General features: G+C 35.8%; 2 protein-coding genes and 1 long non-coding RNA gene across 3 annotated transcripts in view; all 3 read right to left on the bottom strand.

The window, feature by feature from the left end:
- The window catches only part of LOC306847517, a 779,007-nt gene that overhangs the window by 43,710 nt on the left and 712,162 nt on the right, over positions 1 to 23,135 (bottom strand). The window lies entirely within an intron of this gene.
- Positions 8,946 to 17,217, bottom strand: LOC306846748 (annexin A2-like). Its single transcript, XM_079380337.1, has 13 exons — positions 16,815 to 17,217; positions 16,302 to 16,381; positions 16,019 to 16,121; positions 15,822 to 15,910; positions 13,742 to 13,855; positions 13,465 to 13,555; positions 13,019 to 13,098; positions 12,826 to 12,864; positions 12,358 to 12,448; positions 11,118 to 11,225; positions 10,941 to 10,996; positions 10,240 to 10,347; positions 8,946 to 10,132 (listed from the first exon to the last, which is right to left on the bottom strand). The coding sequence occupies exons 2-13, from the start codon at positions 16,341 to 16,343 to the stop codon at positions 10,073 to 10,075; spliced, it is 981 nt and encodes a 326-aa protein (XP_079236463.1). The 5' UTR covers positions 16,344 to 16,381; positions 16,815 to 17,217; the 3' UTR covers positions 8,946 to 10,072.
- The window catches only part of LOC306847007 (uncharacterized protein), a gene marked incomplete at its 5' end in the record, with an annotated part of 43,289 nt that continues 37,834 nt past the window's right edge, over positions 17,681 to 23,135 (bottom strand). Inside the window, 10 exons of the mRNA XM_079380741.1 lie at positions 17,681 to 18,515; positions 19,490 to 19,649; positions 19,763 to 19,921; positions 20,017 to 20,140; positions 20,256 to 20,395; positions 20,493 to 20,622; positions 20,813 to 20,925; positions 21,438 to 21,470; positions 21,802 to 21,928; positions 22,037 to 22,191. Of these exons, the coding sequence (XP_079236867.1) occupies positions 18,427 to 18,515; positions 19,490 to 19,649; positions 19,763 to 19,921; positions 20,017 to 20,140; positions 20,256 to 20,395; positions 20,493 to 20,622; positions 20,813 to 20,925; positions 21,438 to 21,470; positions 21,802 to 21,928; positions 22,037 to 22,191 (1,230 nt within the window). The 3' untranslated portion in view covers positions 17,681 to 18,426. The remainder of the gene's footprint in view (positions 18,516 to 19,489; positions 19,650 to 19,762; positions 19,922 to 20,016; positions 20,141 to 20,255; positions 20,396 to 20,492; positions 20,623 to 20,812; positions 20,926 to 21,437; positions 21,471 to 21,801; positions 21,929 to 22,036; positions 22,192 to 23,135) is intronic.

Raw genomic sequence — 23,135 nt, 5'->3', positions numbered from 1 at the left:
CAGTCTCAAATAGTGCAACAATATGTGCAGTGCAGTTGTATGATTTCATGTCTCGTCCAGTATAACCTTTCTTGCTTAACAAACCAAATGCAAATACTTCAACTTTGCAAATTAACTTTAACTGATAAGGCAGGTGTGCAGGAACCAGAACTCTCAGGACATTTCCTGCAAGCAGAAGAGGACATTTTAATTTTAAATTCATTGGTCACATTTCAATATCTTTGTCACGAACACCAGTAAAACTGCATATAAACATCAGAGGATACAATACATTATAAGGAAAGACATACATTAAAACTCAGCAACATCTGCAGTTTAATTTAATCTCCTTTCCAAAGTCACACAAACAATCAGTTCATCTTATGATAAATATTCTTAACACAGCTCAGTTTAATGTTCTTCTAGGTCTAATACAGAGTGATAATAATGTTTGAGCATTCCAGTCATGCCATTGCCATTGAATGTGTCCTACTTTCATACAGTACCACTTTCACTGATTTGGGCTTAAGAAAGAAAAAATCTTGATAGCATTATCAATAATACATATATTGTTTAAACATGTGTGGAAAGCATGATGTAGCAACCAAACTAACCATGGAGGTCACATATTTTCGCAAATGCAAATAATTTTCTTAATCTGTATTTTTTGCTTTGTTGTAGTATAAATATCTCAACATCATTTAAACAAGACATCTACTTGAGAAACAAAATTGTATAAGATTTCTTGATTAAAGTAAGACTTGTTCCTAGTTTTTTTCTTTAAACTTTGTTAGATTTATGCTTAAAATAAGAATTTTACAATGGCAAAAGAAAAAAATAAACTATATTCAATGACAAGAATGTATATTTATTTATTTTGGTGAGAGAGAGGGGCACTCCAAAAAAAAAGAAAAAAAAGAAAATGCATATACGTGCCTAAAACTCCTTGGGAACAGAGATTACACTTAGGAGAAGATGACAGATTCATATAAAAAAATTTCATTGGAGTCAAGTAAACCCTATGCAGCAATTTCTAATGAATCATTTGGTGATTAGGGGTTTTAGAAGACAATTTAAACATACCCCATACCTGATCGGAAAATAAAACATGCACATCCTCATTAAGATCCTTAGCCCAAACAGTTGTAATAGATAAAGGTTTGTATGAATGCTCAAGAAGAAAGAGACAGATGACTGAAGCAGAGGAGGGAGATTTCTCAGAACCCATATGCCTGTAGGGCCGATCTAATGGGTGAATACATAAAAAAGGAGGTGCTTGATTTATTTTGCTGTATTAAGATAAAAGGATGTTTTTATATTTGCACTGGAAAATAAGTCAACTTTTTAAAGAAATGTTAAGAAAGACTGTACAAATGTCATTTTGAGTGCAATGAGTGAGAGCCCAGCTGATTGGTTGTTCGACATAATGTTAGTTGTTTCTGTTCATGGCAGAGGGAAGTAGCCTATAAAAGCTTGTTTATCACAAACAAGGTCTAACCACCCACACATTAGCACCTGGACCAGGACCTCCCTTGTCTTGAACATCATGTTCAAGATTTTGATTTTTGCATTCCCCTTGGCAGCTCAGCTGTTATTTACATCTGCACAGGTAATTTCATTTTTTTTCTATTTAAGTTAATGAAAAAGTACATTTATGTTAAGGAAACTGATGTAAGATCCTATTACATCCTATTACTATTAAAACAAATGTATATCAAACAGTTCTTTTGAAATGAAAAGAGGTTATTTTAAATGATGCAAAAAAACAACTGGAATGTCAGCACACTGATATAACTGTTCCAAAAAACTTTATTAAAACTCGTACAGCGTTTTGACCATCAGCTCTTTATCAGGCATGTGTATTTTTGATTTTATTTTAAATTATGGCAGTTTTGTTCTTGTTATGGCTTTTCAGATGTTTCACTGATAATATTTTATCAAACACAAAATTAAACAGCATTACATTAATGTATATGTTCTAAAGTATTTTCAAGCATCAGAGTGAAACATAAGAGCCTGATGTCATATTCAAAGTGTATGATTTGAATATTTCAAATCAAAATAGCATACGATGGGGGATAGGGGGAAAAGGTCACACATGGGTGTATCTGTGCTTAATTACATTCTAACTGTACCATCTTGTAATGTGGTTCTATAAGCAAATATATTTATCATGGTAAACACCCCATTATTTCACATTTTAGACCAGCACACAAATTCAATCTACAACCATACACAGCATGTCCACTGCAACCACAGTAGCAACAACAGCGACAGCAACAACAGCACCTGCAGCAGCAACAACAACAACACCAGCAACAACAACGACTAGACCACCAACAGCAGCAGCAGCAGCAGCAGCAGCAACAACAACAACAACAACAACAACAACAACAACAACAACAACAACAGCACCATCATCAACAACAACAACATCTACACCAGCAGCAACAACAACAGCAAGACCAGCAACAGCAACAACAGCAGCATCAACAACAGCAACAACAACACAAGAAACAACAGCACCTGCTGCTGGTGTGCGACCTCTGACATATATAGCAATTGTAAGTCACTTTGGATAAAAGCGTCAGCTAAATGAATAAATGTAAATGTAAATGTAAGACCAGCAACAGCAGCAGCAACAACAACAACAACAAAAACAACACCACCAGCAACAACAGCAGTAGCATCATCAACAACAACAACACCAGCAACAACAAGAGCACCTGCAGCAGCAGCAGCAACAATAACACCAGCAACAGAAACAATGACAAGAGCAGCAGGAACAACAATAACAATAGCAGCAACAACAACAGTAGTTGCAACAGTAGCAGCAACAACAACAATACCAGCAACAGCAACAACAGCAATAACAACAACAACAATAGCAGGAACAACAACAACAACAGTAACAGAAACAGCAGTAGCATCAACAATAGCAGGAACAACAACAACAACAATGGCAGCAACAACAACAGTAGCAGAAACAGCAGCAGCATCAACAATAGCAGGAACGACAACAACAACAATAGAAGCAACAGCAGCAGCACCAACAACAACAGTAGCAGCAGCAGCAGCAGCAGCAACAAAAACAACAACAACAATAGGAGCAACAGCAGCAGCAGCAACAAAAACAGCAGCAGCATCAACACCTACCTACATAAAACACCTACCTGATAACTACAACAAAAAACAGTCCCACAAACCGAACTCCCAACCTCAGCTTCATTCAATCTACTGTTCCTGCCAGTATCCATGTACCTGTGGTGGCAATAAGCATTGGTGGTCTCTGGTGGTTTGGAAAAATGATGAGTAAACATTTGAAACCAAGAGCCGTACTTTCAGGAAAAATGTAGTTTGTTCATTTGTTGCACTTTATTTTACAGTACGTGTATTGCATGTACTTACAGAGTACTTACCTAAGAAAGTACTGGTAATATAAGGTAACTACATTACATTAGGTTCAGGGTTAGTACCTAGTTATTACCTAATTATTGTAATTACTATAATAAGTACATAGTATGTACATGAGGAACAGGACTGTAAAATAAAGTGCTACCGAAGATCGCCTTTTAATAAGTACATAGTATGTACATGAGGAACAGGACTGTAAAATAAAGTGCTACCGAAGATCGCCTTTTTTCCCCCTTTTCTTTTTAATTATACTTTCCCATAAACAATTAAATAATTGCGAGAAAAAATGAGTAAAGAGTACTTGAAATTCATAAATAACGTTATTCATTTTATAAGGACATAAAATAACTAATTTGAAATAACTACTTTTGACTTAACGTAAACTATTTTCACTTACACATATTCATATTTTGATTTTACTCTAAACGATGCTGGTTTCATTCTCAAATGTTCAGATGACTGGAGTTAAAAACGTACGCTATTGACTCAAGTAACATGAATCTATTTGCCTCACAAAGTGATCAAAACTTTAAGCTTCCGCACCCAGAAATTTTCATGTAAGATGAATTGTCTACATATTGTTCAACTTCCTTATGGTGAAGGTCAGCACTGTCACAGTATAGATTGCATGGCAAAGGTAGAATTACACAACATGTTTCAAAAGAAAAACTTTTTTTATGTGCTGTAGATATACTTGCTCCAAAACTGATAGATTTACAGCAGAATTGTAAAGTTTTATGAAAAAACATTTGTTAAGAAATTTATTAATAAAATGAGTGTATTTGTACTTGTGGCCAATCCCAATTCAAAACAAGTTGGGACATTTTGTAAAATGCAGTGAAATCAAGAATCTGAGTTGTAAAATTCCTTTAACATTTATTTATTGCCAAAAGTACAAAGAAAAGATTTCCATTTTTTCCACCTACCAGCTTAAATGTATTTTATAAATATAAACAAATTTTGATGTTTGTCCTACAATTTCCAAAATTTTGAGGCCGTCTTATTTGAAGTCGTCCTAATAGGAGTAAAAGCAAGCATAGTCTAAAAAACTTCTGAACAAAATTAGAGAACACTTTCAGAAAACAACAAGTTGAGAAAACTCAAAAATCTGCTGAAGTTTGTTGCCTTAAAATTTTAAGTTGGCTCAACTTTTCTTTTTTTACAGTGTGATTTCTAGAATATTGCTTCTTTACAATGTCACTAACTCATTCAAGACCCTCAAAAAGGCTGATTGTCCACAAAAGACAAATGCACAAAAGGACAGGATAATGCAGAGTATCTCAATGGGCAAACGGTTCAACACTACAGTTGTAATTGCTTGGCAGTTTAGCGCTGAACAGGGCATACAGTGTCTCGAAGTTTAACAGAATTTGGACTGAAAGACCACTCTGCAGTGTCCAAACCTCCCATCAGCAGAAAGAATCAAAAGGCTACACTAACCTTTGCTGAGGTGCATGTTTGGAGAGAGGAGAACTGGTCCAAAGTTCACTTTAGTGATGAAAGCAAGTTTAATTTATTGGGTCCAATGGGGAACATTATGTCTGTCATCAAACTGGGGAATGACTGAACCAATAGTGTGTAAAGAAGAGGTTAGAGCAGGAAATGTCATTGTTTGGGTGATTTGTTCTGCAGCAGGAGTTGGGCCTCTTATACAGCAACATGGCAGAACGAAAGCAAATATTTATCAGAACCTCCTGCAGCGATATTAGGGTTCTTCTCTGCGTTCATTGCCCAATTAGCCAGCAATTTTCAGGCAGGACACTGTCCCCTGTCACACAGCAAAACAGCTAAAGCAGTTCCTTGAAGCTAAAAACAATGAAATGATGAAATGGATGGACCAGAGTTCTGATCTAGACCCAATTGGAAATCCCAGGAAAATCCAAAGTTATGGCCAAGAAACCCACTGTAGTCACCGAACTGTGGAAGAGACTGGAAGAAGAGTGGACCAAGATCACACCAGAGCAGTGTGAGAGACTGGTGATATCCTGCGGCCACAGATTTCTGATTTTGTACTGTAACTTTGAGAAATTTTAGATGTAATCTTTCTTTGTTCTACAGTCATTGCTGTTCTCTAAATTTGATCACATAAATTAGAACAAAATAAAGGGTTTTTGTTGAAAAACGCCATTTTAGGTTTTTGTCAGTAAATATTTAACATGGTATTCAGACCTCATTCTTGGAAATAATTATGAATTCCACATGTAAGCATGAAGTCTGAATACCATGTTATGACATTATGACACACACACACACACACACACACACACACACACACTAAAATTCCTTCAAATTTTGAACGATGATGATTACATTATTTCTGAAAAAAATCAAGTGTTCTGTAGGCCTAATTTTGATCTCCACTGTATATATATATATATATACATACATATACATTAGTGCTGTCAAACGATTAATGTTAAACGCATGCATCCAAAATAAAAGTTTTTGTTCACATACCATATCTGTGTGTACTGTGTATATTTATTATATATATATAAATACATAATAAATATACACAGTACACACGCATATACTATGTGAACAAAAACTTTTATTTTGCAATTAATCACGATTAATCATTTGACAGCACTAATATACAACCCCCAACTGCTCCCCGGGCGCCGCAGCATAAATGGCTGCCCACTGCTCCGGGTGTGTGTTCGCGGTGTGTGTGTGTTCACTGCTGTGTGTGTGCACGTTGGATGGGTTAAATGCAGAGCACGAATTCCGAGTATGGGTCACCATACTTGGCAGTATGTCACTTCACTTCACTTCAAGAGTACAGAGGCCTGTTGAGGAGCATCCATACACATTACCCTTTATTAATATTTTTAAACAAGTCACTCTTCAAATCAGTGTAACCTACATTGGCAATAGAGGAAACAAACAATTTTGATGAGAAAAAAAAATCAGGAAGAAAAAACAGAAGCTACTCTAAAACCAATGAACAGCATGTAACGCTATGAAGTTTATATAAGTTCCACTTGAGTTGTGAGTTTAAATGATATCATAAGTGTATGTCTTTATTGAGAGCATTATAGGAATATTATTTTATATTTTGTTCCTCATAGTCACATGATCCAGAAGAACAAGGAAGCAAAAGGATATTTCCAAGAAATATGACTAGACGCTTAAAGTTCAGCAGCTGCTCATAACAGTTTGCTACAGTATAACTGGAAAATGGGGAAAAAATAACCCCTCACCTTCAAATATAGGTTTAATAATGAGAACATTGGGAAACTGTACTGTCATAACATCAAGACATCCGCATTTCAATGATCTTTTAACACAGTGAATCTAAATAAAAAGATGACATATGTTACCACACAATGTGCGAGGCAAAAATCGTTTGGTTTCTATTCACAGGAAAAAGGTTAACCAGTAAAAATCCATAAAACAGTAACATCATGAAGTCAATAAAAGCTGGGCACACAACCAAACCACCAGAACAAATGGCACCTTCATCCTGGACCAGGGAGTGGCTGTTCAGCCTGAGAGTTTTCATTAATCCCCACCTGTATCTGACCATGAGAACATGACATAATTACAGCTCATAGATGAGCCCTATATAAGAGCAGAGGAGGGACACGGGACACATTGTGAGCAGCTGTTGGATTGGTCGCAGTTTAACCGTATTCAAAGCAAATCTCATTCTCTGTGGCATCTTTTACCGTTTTTCTCTCCATCATGAAGTGCCTGATCACACGATTCTGGATGTTGGCTCTGCTGGTCTCCCAGGCTCAGGTAAATACACATACAACTTATTTATTTTATATTCACACTCCATAATGTTGTCATCTTACAATATTATCATGTGTTAATAAAATATGTGTGGCCAGATGCATGGTCTTGAATAAAATAAGATGAAGTGAGATTCTGATAAGCATTTATCAAAGCTATATGAGAATGCAAACTTTTTGGGAAAATTAATATAATATAATATTATATACAGAAAAATGTATTTTGTGTGGTTTTCCATAAAAAAAAATAATAAAAAAAACAAGCAAAGAAAGATTTAACAAGACCTGTTAATAGACGATCTATCTTGACTTACTTTTGTTTCTTGTTTTGACCCGAAATAAAACAAAATGTAGTGACATTATGCTTAAAACAAGGGGAACAAAAATATTTTTCAGTGGACTAAGAAAAATATACAGAAAGAAATCTGTTTTTCTGTTTTCCCCAGTAAAACAACAAAAAAAAAAGTCTACACATCTTACAAAACGACAACAAAAATATTTGACAAGCTAATTTTTTTAAATAAGAATTGTTATTTTTAAGCAAACAAACAAAAAAAACCAACAGTGAGATTTATGCTTTAAACAATGGATAGAGTCAATGGAGTAAAAAATAAATAGACTTCTGTTCTGCTTCTCAAATGAATGTATCATGTTTTAAAGATAATCAAATGTTTTTCCTGGATGACTGAAAAAAAATATTCAGGAAATGATTTCTCACTTTATGTTTACAACAATTATACTACAATATTGGGAACAGACAGTAATAAGGAAGGGGAAGTTTCACAGCAATAAAATCAGAGGAACAAACACTGTATTGTGTTTTATCTTTAACATTTAAAATTGGCATTGGTTAATAAGCTTTTAAATTGTTCCCTAGACTAATGTGACAGTGACTGTGACAACCGGTGTGGCAACAACTGATAATACTTCAAATACAGCTTCAGTGTTTCAGTCAACAATTGATGCAACTTCAGTCACAAGCACAGGTCCAACCACTGTAGATTCTACAACTACAACTACAGCTCAGCCCACTGCTCCAACACTTCCTACTACTTCACCCACAATAACCAGAATAAATACTTCAGATTCAACTCAACCCACTGTGACAACTTCATCAGATCAGCCAGCCACAAAGTCTCCATCTTCAGAGCCCACCATGATTCAAACGACTGAATTTTCAAGCAACATGACTGATACGACCCCAATGACAAATACCTCGATGGCAGTGAATACCACTGTGACAACAGCAGGACAGACCTCAATTTGGATGACTACATCGTCCAGCGACTCGCTGACAGTTACCGTCAGCAGCTATGCTCTATCTGTTCTGCTGTACATGATGTTGAATTGAGCATTACCTGATTCAGCCCTGGACTAAAGCAAGTCTGACTGTTTTACAAAGAACTGTAGTATATAAGTAATATATGAAGGTAAAGTATAGACTCTATGTATATACTTTATATATAAATGACTAATGAGTATATAATTGACTATTACATTTACAGTAGCAAAAGCCAAAACTGAACAACAGATAATAGTTTAATTATGCAAACCTAATGGCTCATGCTTAAATGCTTGAAATTAGAAATGAGCTTTGTTGACAAATATAAACTCTCTCTATGCATGAATTTAGGTAATTCGTTTTTTTAAAATTACATTGTATTTCAATGAATGAGTTGGAGTGTGCATGAAATAATGTACATATAAAGTGGCTTCATTAGATTTAAAAAGTGCTTGATGCATCACAGATGTGGACTTCCTTAAAAATGCAACTAAGAAAAAAAAAAAAAAGACATGCATAGAAGACCTGTTAATAGAGGATCTATCTTGACTTATTTTTATTTCTTGTTTTGACCCGAAATATAACAAAATGTAGTGACATTATGCTTAAAACATGGGGGAAAAAACTTATACAGAACTTATACTCTTATACAGAAAGAAATCTGTTTTTCCTAGTAAAAGAAAAAGTGTCTGCACATCTTACAAAAAGACAACAAAAATATCTGACAAGCTTTTTTTTTTAAATAAGAATTGTTATTTTTAAGCAAACGAAAAAAAGAAAAAAAACCCCCAACAAAAACAGTGAGATTTATGCTTTAAACAATGGATGGAGTCAATGGAGTATAAAAAAAAAAAAGACTTCTGTTCTGCTTCTCAAATGTATCATGTTTTAAAGATAATCAAATGTTTTTTTCTGGATGACTGAAAAAAATTCAGGAAATGATTTCTCACTTTATGTTAACAATTATACTACAATATTGGGAACAGTAATAAGGAAGGGGAAGTTTCACAGCAATAAAATCAGAGGAACAAACACTGTATTGTGTTTTATTTTTAACATCTAAAATTGACGTTGGTTAATATGCAACTAAGATTTGAAAAGAAAAATTTATAGTTTAAAATAATGACTGAATTTTTATCTGTTGATTGTATGCATGTTTTTCATCGTTAAGACTAGTGCAGATTTTCATTGTAATGGGAAGGTTGATGTATTTACTGTTTAGTAAGTGAGCTTTTTCTGGACTAAAATAGGTTAAGCAAAGTCAGTCATTTCCTTTTACTCAGTTTATGATCTCATAACATCCTGGGAAAACTTTTTTTAAACCTTTGGCCAAGAATCAAACAAATGAGTCAAACTACAATACAAATGTCAAAAAATTTAAATGAATGTGCTTTGATAAATCATAATTATGACACAGAAGTCAAAAATCTGAAATGAAAAATTCATAACTGACACAAAAAGATGAAAATTGTATTATTAAAACTAAATTGCCTTCCACGGGGATTAATAAAGGCTGCAATTCTCAGTTACATTTATTTTATTTATTTATTTTCAGACAAAGATTTTGTTTAACTGCAATTCAAACGAATGGCATGCTTTCACTGTGTACACATACATGTTTATCATTTGTGCCATATATATATATACAGCATTTCTTCTAATCTTCTGCACGACATATAGCCAACAAACCCTGCAGGAGTTCACCTTTAAACTGCTTCTGTTGAGAAAAAATAAATAAATATCAGGATTTTGCAGGAATTAGAAAATGATGGAGAAGACTGGTTATAAAGATATCTGTGTTTGTGTGTGTGTGTGTGTGGAGACCTGTAAGGCTGTGTAGAGTGAAGTTCCTGTTGACTGAAGGTATGCCACTCTAACTCTCAGTAGATCCTCCTCACTGTGAGCCACCATCACACCCTGGACCACCGGTGCCTTCAGAGCACAGGACAGAGTATCTGTCAACACATATCTATAGCTGTTTCATAGCAAAAGTAAAAACAAAGACTGTGGGCAACTGAGCATGATACAGTCTATCAACAAGCAGTGATCTCGATATCAGTGTAAAGTTGTTTTAAAGAACGTCCTGTTTTGCATTTGCAAGTGCTTTGCATGGATTTAGCATATTGCATTTCAGGAAATAACTTTAATAATTTTTCATTGATACATTTCTGCCATGCAAAACAACGTACTAGTAAGTTTATACTAGTACTGCAACTGTGTGGACACATAGACAACAATTTTTATGATAACTGAGACTTCTGTTGTTTTTATATTTGAGCTAATGATATTTTCTATCCACTAACCTTATACCAAACCCTCAAATAAACCTTTTTGCATTTTAGGCCCAACATAAAGATTTACTCTACTTTACTCTTAGTTGGGACATTTGGTGCCCAAAATGCTGGCAAAACCTGATCATGCACACAGAAGTTTTAAAGTAGATAATTTAGTAGCAGCATCAATTAATACTTTTTTAACTTATTTATTAAGATATTTCTAAAGCTAAAAAAAAAAAAAATTCTTACTTTCTTAGTTTGGATCCGTTGTGCCAAGAATAAATACTGGTTCTGTATGCATTGTACTGATGAGAAAAAGAAAAGAGATAAATTGCAAATGCTTTGTGTATTTACATTAATTGATCATTACACATTGAGCACACACACACATTAATACATCCTCAAACACACATAAACCAGTTTTACCTAGAGTCTTTAAGCCCTTTTTTAGGTCTGCAGAGAAGACTCCTTTAAAATGTCCTTCAAAAGTGTCCTCCACTGTCTGGCCTTTCTCAAACTCAAGTTTTTCCAGCACTGAAGTAGAAATAAAATGACTGTTCACACACATTTGAAATATTTGTCGTTGTCAACCTTACAAATACCATACAAGAAGGCTTAAATAGTACAGATGGATATGTTCCAAGGATTTGCATGTTGCATGTTGGGGCAGTCGTGGCCTAATGGATAGAGAGTTGGACTTGTAACCCGAAGGTCGTGGGTTCGAGTCTCAGGTCCGGCAGGGATTGTAGGTGGTTGGAGTGAATAACCAACACTCTCTCCACCCTCAATACCACGACTGAGGTGAGACCCTTGAGCAAGGCACCGAACCCCTCAACTGCTCCCCGGGCGCCGCATTGATGGCTGCCCGCTGCTCCAGGTGTACCTGGATGGGTTAAATGCAGAGAACGTCCCTTTCCCCCTTCCCCTTTTTGGGGGAAGTCGTGGCCTAATGGTTAGAGAGTCGGACTCGTAATCGAAAGGTTGCCGTTCGAGTCCCCGGCCGGCAGGGATTGTAGGTGGGGGGAGTAAATGTACAGCGCTCTCTCCACCCTCAATACCATGACTGAGGTGCCCTTGAGCAAGGCACCGAACCCCCAACTGCTCCCCGGGCGCTGCAGCATAAATGGCTGCCCACTGCTCCGGGTGTGTGTTCACGGTGTGTGTGTGTGTGTGTGTGTGTGTGTGTGTGCATTTGTTCACTACTCACTGCTGTGTGTGTGCACTTGGATGGGTTAAACGCAGAGCACCAATTTCGAGTATGGGTCACCATACTTGACAATACGTCACGACTTTACTTTACTTTTTTTACAAATGTGTCAATAACTGTGTCAAAAGTAATTACCTCTACCAAGGATACAGGAAACAACAACCTTTCCAAACACTAGGAATGCTAACAATAGATAGTAAACAGTAATAATGAAATTTTCTGATGCATCTCATGCACAGTAATATTATCAGAAGTATGAGATGCCAAATTTTGAAATACCCTAAAAAAAATTTAATTCTAGATTTAGATTTGTAGACCAAAATTTTATTTAGTCTATATGGACATTTTTCCTGCTGATTAAATGTTCATAAGGAACGGTTTTCAATAGACATTTTCCTACAGTTTTGTCCCTGAATTATAGCTAGATCAGAAACACACATACAAACACTTGCAACTCACCAATTCTGAGATGGTCTGGGTTTCTTGTGGTGAGTATTTTGATCCAAATATCAGCTGCAGGTTTCTTGTTTTTCAGCTCCTCAGATAAAGACTGTAAAACAAAATCAAAATATACTGAATTCAATCACACAATTCAATCTGGTATATGAAATATGCAACTTATCTGAGTTGAATTCTAAGAAAAGTTTGTATATCGGTCACCCTGTGATCTAATTGAGCTGAAATTCCAAAAACCATATCCTGCTTCCGGGGTCAACTAGGTCTCAGTAGGGGCAGTTACAGTGCAGATGATCAAACAAAGCAAAGTCAACATAATAGGTTTTATGGTTAAACCTTTATTAACTAAATCTCTTAATATTACATGTAAGCAGTCCCGGGAGTGCAGGGTGACTTGAGAGCACTTGAAATCTTTTAAAGGAACAATTTATCCTAAAAGGACAAATCTGTCATGAATGTATATGGACTCACTGCTATATCCTGGTCAATAAGTTCTGGCCCATTCTCTTTCTGATAAAAGAGAGAGAGAAAGAAACCAAGAGAATGAGCATGATTACTCGCATAGCACGAGACATTGATATACTGATGATGTATCAACACGATAAAATTGGTTTTGGTGATAAATATTTAACTGTGAAATGAACAGGAGGCATACACTTCTTACCTTCAACAATGCCACAATGAGCTTTGAAAAATCTCCACTGGTTTCACTTATCAAGTCTTTCTCTAAATCCCGCTTATACTCTGTTAAAGTGACAATGTTGAAACATTCAAACACAGACTGATAGAAAATGTATGCAGCTATCACTAATATTCAATTCTTGTCCAAAGCACTGTTGTGTTGCTTAACAGTGAAAAATAATCAATAAGTAATTAATTAGTGACATATATGAGCATAATTCTTTGTAAATATTTAGTGCTCATGTTTAGTGATCATCATTCCAAAACTTTTTTTTTGACAATCCAGCTTTTTAACCCTATAACAATATGCAATGCTTTCAGTATGAACAGAGTAAAAAGTAAGACATTCCAGAAACGGAGGTATTTAATTGCATTAATTCAATTAAAATGTTCAACATTTTTCCATTATGAAAATAATTCCTAAAGCACCTTGATTGTATGCAGCCCTTATGTCAGAGAGCTGTTGTGGCGTCCTTGTGCACAAAATCTCTAAAAGAGTTTCTTCATCTGTACCAGCACCCTGAACACACAAAAAAATCAATAAAGTCTGAATGGATGTTGAACTATAATTAAATGTATGCTGCTAATCTCACACACACACACACACACACACACACACACACACACACACACACACACACACACACACACACACACAGTCATGTAATTGCATACTTATAGACTATACTAATGATTAATGCCAAACCTCCATGGCTTTGCGTAAGCGATGGGCCTCAAACTGCTCTGGTGTCATCATCAGTCCAAATATCAGAGACTGCAGATCACCAGAAAAAACCTTCTTCAGACTTGCGTCCAATTCCTGTAGCATACACACACACACACACACACACACACACACACACACACAATCTAGTGTTATGTCACACACATCACACACACATTTTTGTATCATGATAAGAATTATCCATTGACTTTTATTGATTTTATACGGAGTTAATGATATTTTATATCCTCTAAACCTAAACCAAATCCTCACAAGTCTTTGTTTATTTTTAGATGTTCATTAAGACATTATTTAAGGTGTTTAGTATATTTAATAGGCCATTTACCTGATGGGAACTACAGTGGGGCAAATAATTATTTGATACACTGCTGATTTTTGAAGTTTCCCCACTTACAAAGAATGGAGAGATCTGTCATTTTCATCGTAGGTACACCTCAACATTGAGAGACAGAATATTAAAAACAAAATCCAGAAAATCACATTGTATGATTTTTAAATAATTAATTTCCATTTTATTGCATGAAATAAGTATTTGATCACCTACCAACCAGCAATAATTCTCTCTCTCACAGACCTGTTAGTTTGTCTTTAAGAAGCCCTCCTATCCTCCACTCATTACCTGTATTAATTGACACCTGTTCACACACTCAATCAATCAGACTCCAACCTCTCCACTATGGGCAAGACCAAAGAGCTGTCTAAGGACACTAGGGACAAAATTGTAGACCTGCACAAGGCTGGGATGGGCTACAGGACAATAGGCAAACAGCTTGGTGAGAAGGCAACAACTGCTGGCGCAATTATTAGAAAATGGAAGAAATTCAAGATGACTGTCAATCTCCCTCGGACTGGGGCTCAATGCAAGATCTCACCTCGTGGAGTATCAATGATCCTGAGAAAGGTGAGGGATCAGCCTAGAACTACACGGGAGGACCTGGTCAATGACCTGAAGAGAGCTGGGACCATTAGTAACACACTACACCTTCAAGATTAAAATCCTGCAGCGTGCACAAGCTGCGTGCACAAGCTCCTCCTGCTCAAGCCAGTACACGTCCAGGCCCGTCTGAAGTTTGCCAAAAACCATCTGGATGATCCAGAGGAAGCACGGGAGAAGGTCATGTGGTCAGATGAGACCAAAATAGAACTTTTTGGTATAAACCTCACTCGCCGTGTTTGGAGGAAGAAGAAGGATGAGTATAATCCCAAGAACACCATCCCAACCGTGAAGCATGGGGGTGAAAACATCATGCTTTGGGGGTGCTTTTCTGCAAAGGGGACAGGATGACATCACCGTATTGAGGGGAGGATGGATGGGGCCATGTATCGTGAGATTTTGGGCAACAACCTCCTTCCCTCAGTAAGAGCATTGAAGATGGGTCGTGGCTGGGTCTTCCAAACACACAGCAAGGGCAACTAAGGAGTGGCTCCGTAAGAAGCATTTCAAGGTCCTGGAGTGGCCTAGCCAGTCTCCAGACCTGAACCCAATAGAAAATCTATGGAGGGAGCTGAAACTCTGTGTTGCCCAGCGACAGCCCCAAAACCTGAAAGATCTGGAGAAGACCTGTATGGAGGAGTGGCCAAAATCCCTGCTGCAGTGTGTGCAAACCTGGTCAAGAACTACAGGAAACATCTGACCTCTGTAATTGTAAACAAAGCTTTCTGTACCAAATATTAAGTTCTATTTTTCTATTGTATCAAATACTTATTTCATGCAATAAAATGGAAATTAATTATTCAAAAATCATACAATGTGATTTTTCTGGATTTCTTTTTTATATTCCGTCTCTCACAGTTGAGGTGTACCTACGATGAAAATTACAGATCACTCCATTCTTTGTAAGTGGGAAAAAAAATCGGCAGTGTATCAAATACTTATTTGCCCACTGTATTTGAGATATTATTTTTTTTTTTACTATCCTATCCTTGTGGGGACATTTGGTCACTTCTTATAGTATTTGGCCTATAAAAAAACAAAACCTAAACCCCCCAAACAGAATGACTAGCTTGTGATGATTAGGAGATGAATTTGTTTCTGATTTACCTTTTGAGAGAAATTCTTGTATGCCTGAGCAAGAGATCGTCTCTGAGCATTATTGCGATTGGTTAGGATTCCCACAATTGTGCTCACATCTTTAATAGAAAGATATGGTAGTTTGAAATTACAATTAATTATGAAAATACTAGCAGATTGATTTTTACTACCACAATCATGCCTCATGAGCATTTATATAGATGTACCTTTCTTCTCCAGAGCAGTGTGAAGGACTGTAACATCTCTCTCGGGATGAAAGTTTGGGAAGGGCCGCACAGAGCCCAGGGTGCCCCACCACATGTCTTCAGACTGTAGGATGAAAAAAAAAAAAAGGCAATGTAGGGGAGGATGGAGAATGTCGAAGAAAACAGTCCTGATTTAGAAGAGCAATGGTACTGAGATATTTCAGAGATTTAGTGACAAACAATGAGACCGAAGTACTACACAAAAAGGTGATGCAGAGAAAAATGTACAGATGCAAACATTCACCGTAATTGGAGATGTTTCCTGTGACTTAGCTTCTGCCTCCATGACAGCACTTGCCAATGTAAAAGGAAGTTATACACAAGCTGCATTGAAAAAAAATGGTGTAGAAACAGTTTTCACTAGTAAATTTTCACAATTTCTTTCAAAGTAGCACAATGAATTATACATGTCATTTTAAAGACTGAAAAAGTATTTTCTTGTAAAATGTACTCCAATAAATAATCTTTGTTTTAATTACAAGTTTGATAATTTTCACAGTGTATAAAAAAAACAATATCTTATAAAGAACAATGTTCTTCAAAAAATACTGTAAGTAAATACTTTTATTTATTAATTTGAGCAAAAATAGAGAAATTAATAAACATGAAATTAACTTAATTCTTAATTAAAATATTTAAATCAGCTATGATCCTTCTGACAAAAAGAGCAAAAGCTCAGAAGAAATTTTAGCTTAAAAAATGTTTACTTAAAAAGACTACTCGAATAGTGGTGATCAAGTTAGTTCAAGTGGTTTACCTGCTGAAGACTCAGAATTGAAGTGTCTGTAGTGAAATTTCAGTCTCAGGTGAGATCGAGTTTCAATTTTTTTATTTGGTGACTCCTAGTGTGCCCTCTCAAATCAAACAGTGCAAAACTCCAGGTTTTAAATCGTTGTTGAGAAATAAATATCGTCCATACGCTGTATTTCTCAGGCTCATCTGCTGCAAAAAGCACAAAATGTCTCAAACCAAACAAGCTCTCAATACTTTAGATCAGATCAGATCAGATCAGATATCCCATGGGTGTAACCTTGACACAGTACACACAAGAACTTTAAAAACCTGCATAACTGGAAGACTCAATTGACTAGATTCCTCCCCAAAACAACCATTTCTGAATCACAAAGACTCTTCGAAAGAGAATTCTCGAACTCGTTTACATGTACATTTAAACAGAGGTCGATATTAGTTGCTAAACGCTGCATAAAACAGGTTGTAATTTGAGAAATGTGTGAAGTGTTGTTAATGTCAACAAAGGCAGTGGAGCTGAACTTGCATGTGACTGTGTACATAAACACGAGAATTTACGAGAATTTACCTCCACCTGAAAGAGCAACATCATTAGGCGTGGCGTGTGATTTGTAGACCGGAACAAACAAGATAGCATCAATCTGCATACTTGTCATTCATCAGCAGCCGTTATCAGACATCTTACACGCAGCAAACATATGTAACTCTTGACCTCGGCGCCGCAGGCATGAAACTCGTTCAAATGAACAAACGTGCACTACTACACATATACAAGTTGTTTTTGATGAACTGTTATAAAAACAATTAACACAGATACTAAAACATCAATAGCCCACATTGAAGTAAAAATGTGTGAATTCCGAGATGATTTTTGACAGTTTTATTACAAAATTAAAGCCACTCCCTGTTACATATTTCACTTTGTGCTTTGAAAATAACATTTATACCTAATAAAGTTTCCTGGATGTCCAAAAACATGGCGACTTTTTATTGACAGACATCAGCACACTTTTTGGTAATAAAAACAACACAGACCGAAATCTGCCAGGGTCCACTACCTTTTGCAATGACTATAAACAATTTGCAAACATTGATATCAAAGTTTACATACCAGAATATACCCAATATGTCAAATGTAAAAAAAAACTAACAAAAAAAAACATTAGCTTGTAAACAAATAAATGAGTAGCAATGAAAGAATGCTTTGAAAGTTGCCAGATTCATGTACATGATGAGATTCTCGTGTGATGCACAGGAAAACAGAAAAAAGTTTTTTAAGTGACTTGACCACCAGCACCTTCATTAGCGTGTTTTATTCAAACTATATGCAAATAAGTCATCACAGGTGAGAGATTTACGTTTCAAGAAAACTAGCATGTTGAATGATATTTGACCTCTGCTTCTCTCTCATTTTTAAATGACAATACATTGATCCATTTTATCTATTATATAGCCTCTACTGACAGGAGAAACTTTTCCTGTCCAACATCTTCTGATTGTATGTAAAGATGACTCACAGGTGCCCTCATAGTGTCCTATATCAGATCACAGACAGTGTTTGTATTGTTGGGAGAGGATAAGTGGGTGGAGTCAGAAGGAGAAGGAGGTCAGATGAAGGATCAAACAAATTCCAGCTCCCACTGTTGGCTGGTGTGTTCCTCTTTCTCTTCTCGAATCACTAAATGTTGTTTGTCGTATTGCTTACCCCCTGTAAAAAAAGAGAAATTAGATTGATGGAGAACTTTTTTAATTTTTTAATTTTTTAGTAGTTGTCAAATAACATGTACATGGACATTTGTTGCCAAAATCATGATTTTAGGTCTAAATCCACAAATTTATAAAGGAATTTAGATATTTTATTTTTATAAGAGAAAGTGTACACTACCGTTCAAAAGTTTGGGGTTGATAAGATTTAAAAAAATTTTTTTTAAGAAGTTTCTTATGCTCACCAAGGCTGCATTTATTTGATTAAATATAAATCTATATTGTATATTGTGAAATATTACTACAATTAAAATAACTGTTTTCTATTTTAATATATTTTAAAATGTCATTCATTGCTGTGATGTCAAAGCTGAATTTTCAACAGGCATTACTCAAGTCAGTCACATGATCCTTCAGAAAACATTCCGATATGCCGATTTTCTTAAGAAACTTTTCTTATTTTCAAGGTTGAAAACAGTTGTGCTGCTTAATATCTCTGTGGAAATTGTGATGAATAGACAGTAATAAAAAATAATAATTAAATTTTTTTTTTTTTTTTTAACAAAGTTAACATCTCTACTGACAATTTTGATGAATTTAGTGTAGCCTTCCTGGATAAAAGTATTAACTTCTTTCACAAAAAAGTACTGACCCCAAAGTTCTGAGTATTTCTCAAACTCTCTTTAATGATAGCTAACATAATTATCAAAAAATTGCATGTATGGTAAATCTAAAAATATAAAAGTGTATAAACATCATAAAAATATTGTTTGATAGATTTAGATGAAGTATGGCACGACACACTGCTGGACACTCCTGTATTGATATCAGCTATTCTTACATTTTAATGTAATAAAAATATTTTTATAATAAATAGTAAATAAATAGCAATATTATAAATAATAAAATAAATTAAGAGACACAATAGACATTATTAAAGCTTGTGCTTGGTACATAAAGCACCAAACTAAATCTTACCCTTGATGTCCAGCACCATTCCAGGGAAGGTGGCGCTGGAGATTGTGCCGCTGACCTGAGCGCTCCACGTCTGCACTGGAACACGTGTTTCAGTCCACAAAACCACCTTAGCACTTGACTCCACATTACCCATCACCTGCAGACTCATGGTTCGAGCCAACTGACACAAAGAGAGCAAATGTTCAACAATCTGAGAGGGGGTAACTTTAAGAAGTTAGAAACAATAAATAACTATACATGCATTACTCATCCACATAATGGTGAGCAAAGTACCTTGTTTTTGATGAGCCCGTCCTGGTAAAGCCAAATATCACTCATTCCCTCCACCTGCTCTGTGACGACCACACGACCCGTCTTCATGTCCTCAACACCCCCCTGCACTGATATGTAGTGGCCCGTCTCTTTATTTCTGATGCGGAACAATCTTTGTTTCTATAGGGATATAAACACACAATTAACAACATATAAGTAATACTGTTTTCAAGTTATCTTGTGCAAATAATTGGTCATGTGAAGGTGATACTAACTTGTCTGACTGGATACAAGGAGCCGATACAGGAAAGAGAACTGAAGTTATGCCAGTTTGTGATTTCAATCGGCTCCAAAAGGAACTGGCGCCCCCTGTAGTTACTATGTTCACATAACACCCAGCTGCAAAGAGATTGACATTGATACAGTATATGAGAAAATTTCATACAAAATAGTCATGATACCACAAATAATATGTACTAATATAAACCAATAATATGAAACACTGCAAACTCACCATCCACTGTTGACCCTGACAGAGAGGAAATGTGTGTTAAATCCTTCCTCCCACATGCTGGAAATCTGTGTATCAATGGTGACCTCCCGACCCTCAAAGCACTCCAGTCCAAAGAGCGAGATTGACGGCACCGAAAAGGTCTGAAAGAGAGAACAAACATATATAATGTTTCTCATTGGATCATTTGTCCACCTCTTTTCCAGAAATATATTTAGTAAGAAATCAGTTTCTTCTCACCATTGGAACTGCTTTGACAGAGTGAATGCCCAAGTCAGTTAGGATGCCCATGCTGGTCAGGTTGGGATAATCTCCTTCAGACAGAACATACATGTTTCCTGTGAACTTCTCTCCTCCATAAAGCACCCAACTGAAATGAACAGAGGCATACAAATTCAGAGTGTCACAATCTAAAAGAAATATGGTGAATTTGAATGCATGTTAAATCTAATGTTTACATTTGTATGTGTCTACATGCATTTTGGGGTTCGCTGTATACAGTGATAGCTCATCCATGCATACATCTAAGCATTTATCCAACACTAAATTTTCTCACTAACCTTCCTCCAACCACCCTGCAGGACTTGATAGTGAGACGTTCAGGCAAACAGCCCTGGTTCTGATGACAAACCCTACATGTGCCCTGGAAATCCGACTCTGAGTAGAGCAGCACCTGCAGCAAAGGGAAAGAGAGCATAAATGTTTCATTAAATGCACTGCATTAATGATGAAGATTGCCTTTATATACTACTGTTCAAAAGTTTAGGATCAGTAAGATTTTATTTAAAGAAATTAACACCTTTATCAGCAAGGATGCATTAAATTGATCAAAAGTGACATCAACAATTTTAACACTGTTAAATGTGATTTCTATTTCAAATAAATGCTATTCTTTTGTATCACTGTTTCAAAGAAAAATATTAAGCAGGGCAACTGTTCAGCATTATTAATAATAATGTCTCTTGAGCACCAGATCAGCATATTAGAATCATGTCCGAAGCATCATGTGACACTGAAGACTGGAATAATCATGCTGAAAATCAGCTTTTACAACAAATTAATCAATTACATTTTAAAATACATTAAAACAGAAAGAGTTCTTTTAAATTGTAATATTATTTCACAATATTACTGTTTTTACTGTATTTTTATAAAAAAAATGCAGCCTTAGTAAGCATAAGAGACCTCATTTCTGAAGCTGGGTTCTTCACTTGGTGCCTGAAATACATAAGAACAACCTCATGAATGAAATCAAGGACAGACTATTAAATGTAGATTCATGCGGGAATTCATATCTGTGAAATAATGCAATGAAATATATTAATACTATTTCAGCACATTTAACATCTAGCTGAGTTGGATTGCAGGCGGTTATCAGATTATGAATTGACAATGAATTACCAGATGAAAAACTGAGTAACTGTTTAGTGAATTTGCCTCTCAATATTCTTTAATCATTACTCTTTATGCAAAACATTTTCAACCACACACAATTTGAGTCAATAGTCCTTGCATTAGATTAATGAATAATGAAATGCCTCTGACTTACTGTGAGGATGGGCTGTATGGAGCAGATGTGGTTGTCTCCAGAGCCCCAGTCTCCACAGTTGTTGTAGAAGCCTTTCTCCAAGACGTATTGGTTACCTGAGAAATCCACATGAGAGTATGCCACCCATCTGTGGAAAGAAAGAAAAATCTATTCACATACTTATTAAAACATGGCTCGATCTGACAGACTGCAATAAGAAATTGCTACATTCAGAGACAGAGAGATCAGAACATACGCTCCACTAAGCACGTGGATGGAGCGGGTGTTGATGCCAAACCCAAACAGCTCCACATCTGCGACAGCTTCTGTCACCTCAAACGTAGGCTCTTCATTCTCCACTTTCTCCTCTTCAGGCATCCCATATAACACCAGCAGGGGCTCAGACAGGTCCTACAAGAAGCAGATATTGCAGTTCAAAAATTAACACTTACAATTCAATCTAAACTATTCATTTAGTTTACAATACGTTTTATTGATGATGAAGTGGACTAAACACCAAAATATTGTGAAAGCTTAAATAAATAAATAAATAAATAAGTGTATTATTATTTATTTAATAAAATACATTAATATTTTAATTTACATATGTATAGCTAGTCACAGAAATTCTACTTAAAATATTTTAAAGCATGCATTATATATTGTTATTATTTGTAGTAGTAGTATATTAATACAATCAAATATAATCAAATAATTTTCTCAATATGGACTAATGTTTGATATAAAATTTAACTCAATGAAGAGTGTGGTACTGATCGCTAGAACCAAGGAGGATATGAAGTGTGTCTATCCTTCTTTCTCATTAGCAGGTGAACCACTAGAGGTTATAAAGAAAGTTAAGTATCTGGGACATGTGATAAGAGATGACCTCTGTGATGATGATGATGTGCAGCGGCAGCGTGGAAAATTGTATGGGCAGGCAAACATGCTGGCACGCAAATTCCACATGTGCACTCCTGATGTTAAAATCTCACTCTTCAAAACCTATTGCACTCCACTGTATACTGCCCACCTGTGGTGTAATTTTAGTGAGTCGAAAATGAAAAAACTTAAAGTGGCTTATAATGATGCTTTAAGAATTGTGCTTAAAATTCCTAGGTGGAGTAGTGCCAGTGAAATGTTTGTGTCTAATAATGTGCCCACTTTTAACGCTGTCTTAAGAAATTTTATGTATGGGTTCATGTGCAGACTGATAGGGTCTAAGAATATGATTATTATGTCCATAGCTGATGTTTCTAAGAGCGACACAAGGTACACATCTTGCTTTTGGAAACATTGGACCCGAAGCCTGTATATGTTTTAAATGATGCCTCATTTGCATCATTCTTAAATTT

The sequence above is a fragment of the Barbus barbus genome, assembly GCF_936440315.1.
Source record: "Barbus barbus genome assembly, chromosome: 27".
Lineage (NCBI taxonomy): Eukaryota > Metazoa > Chordata > Actinopteri > Cypriniformes > Cyprinidae > Barbus > Barbus barbus.
The sequence above is the reverse complement of the archived record's forward strand: the minus strand, read 5'-3'. Positions and strand labels throughout refer to the sequence as shown.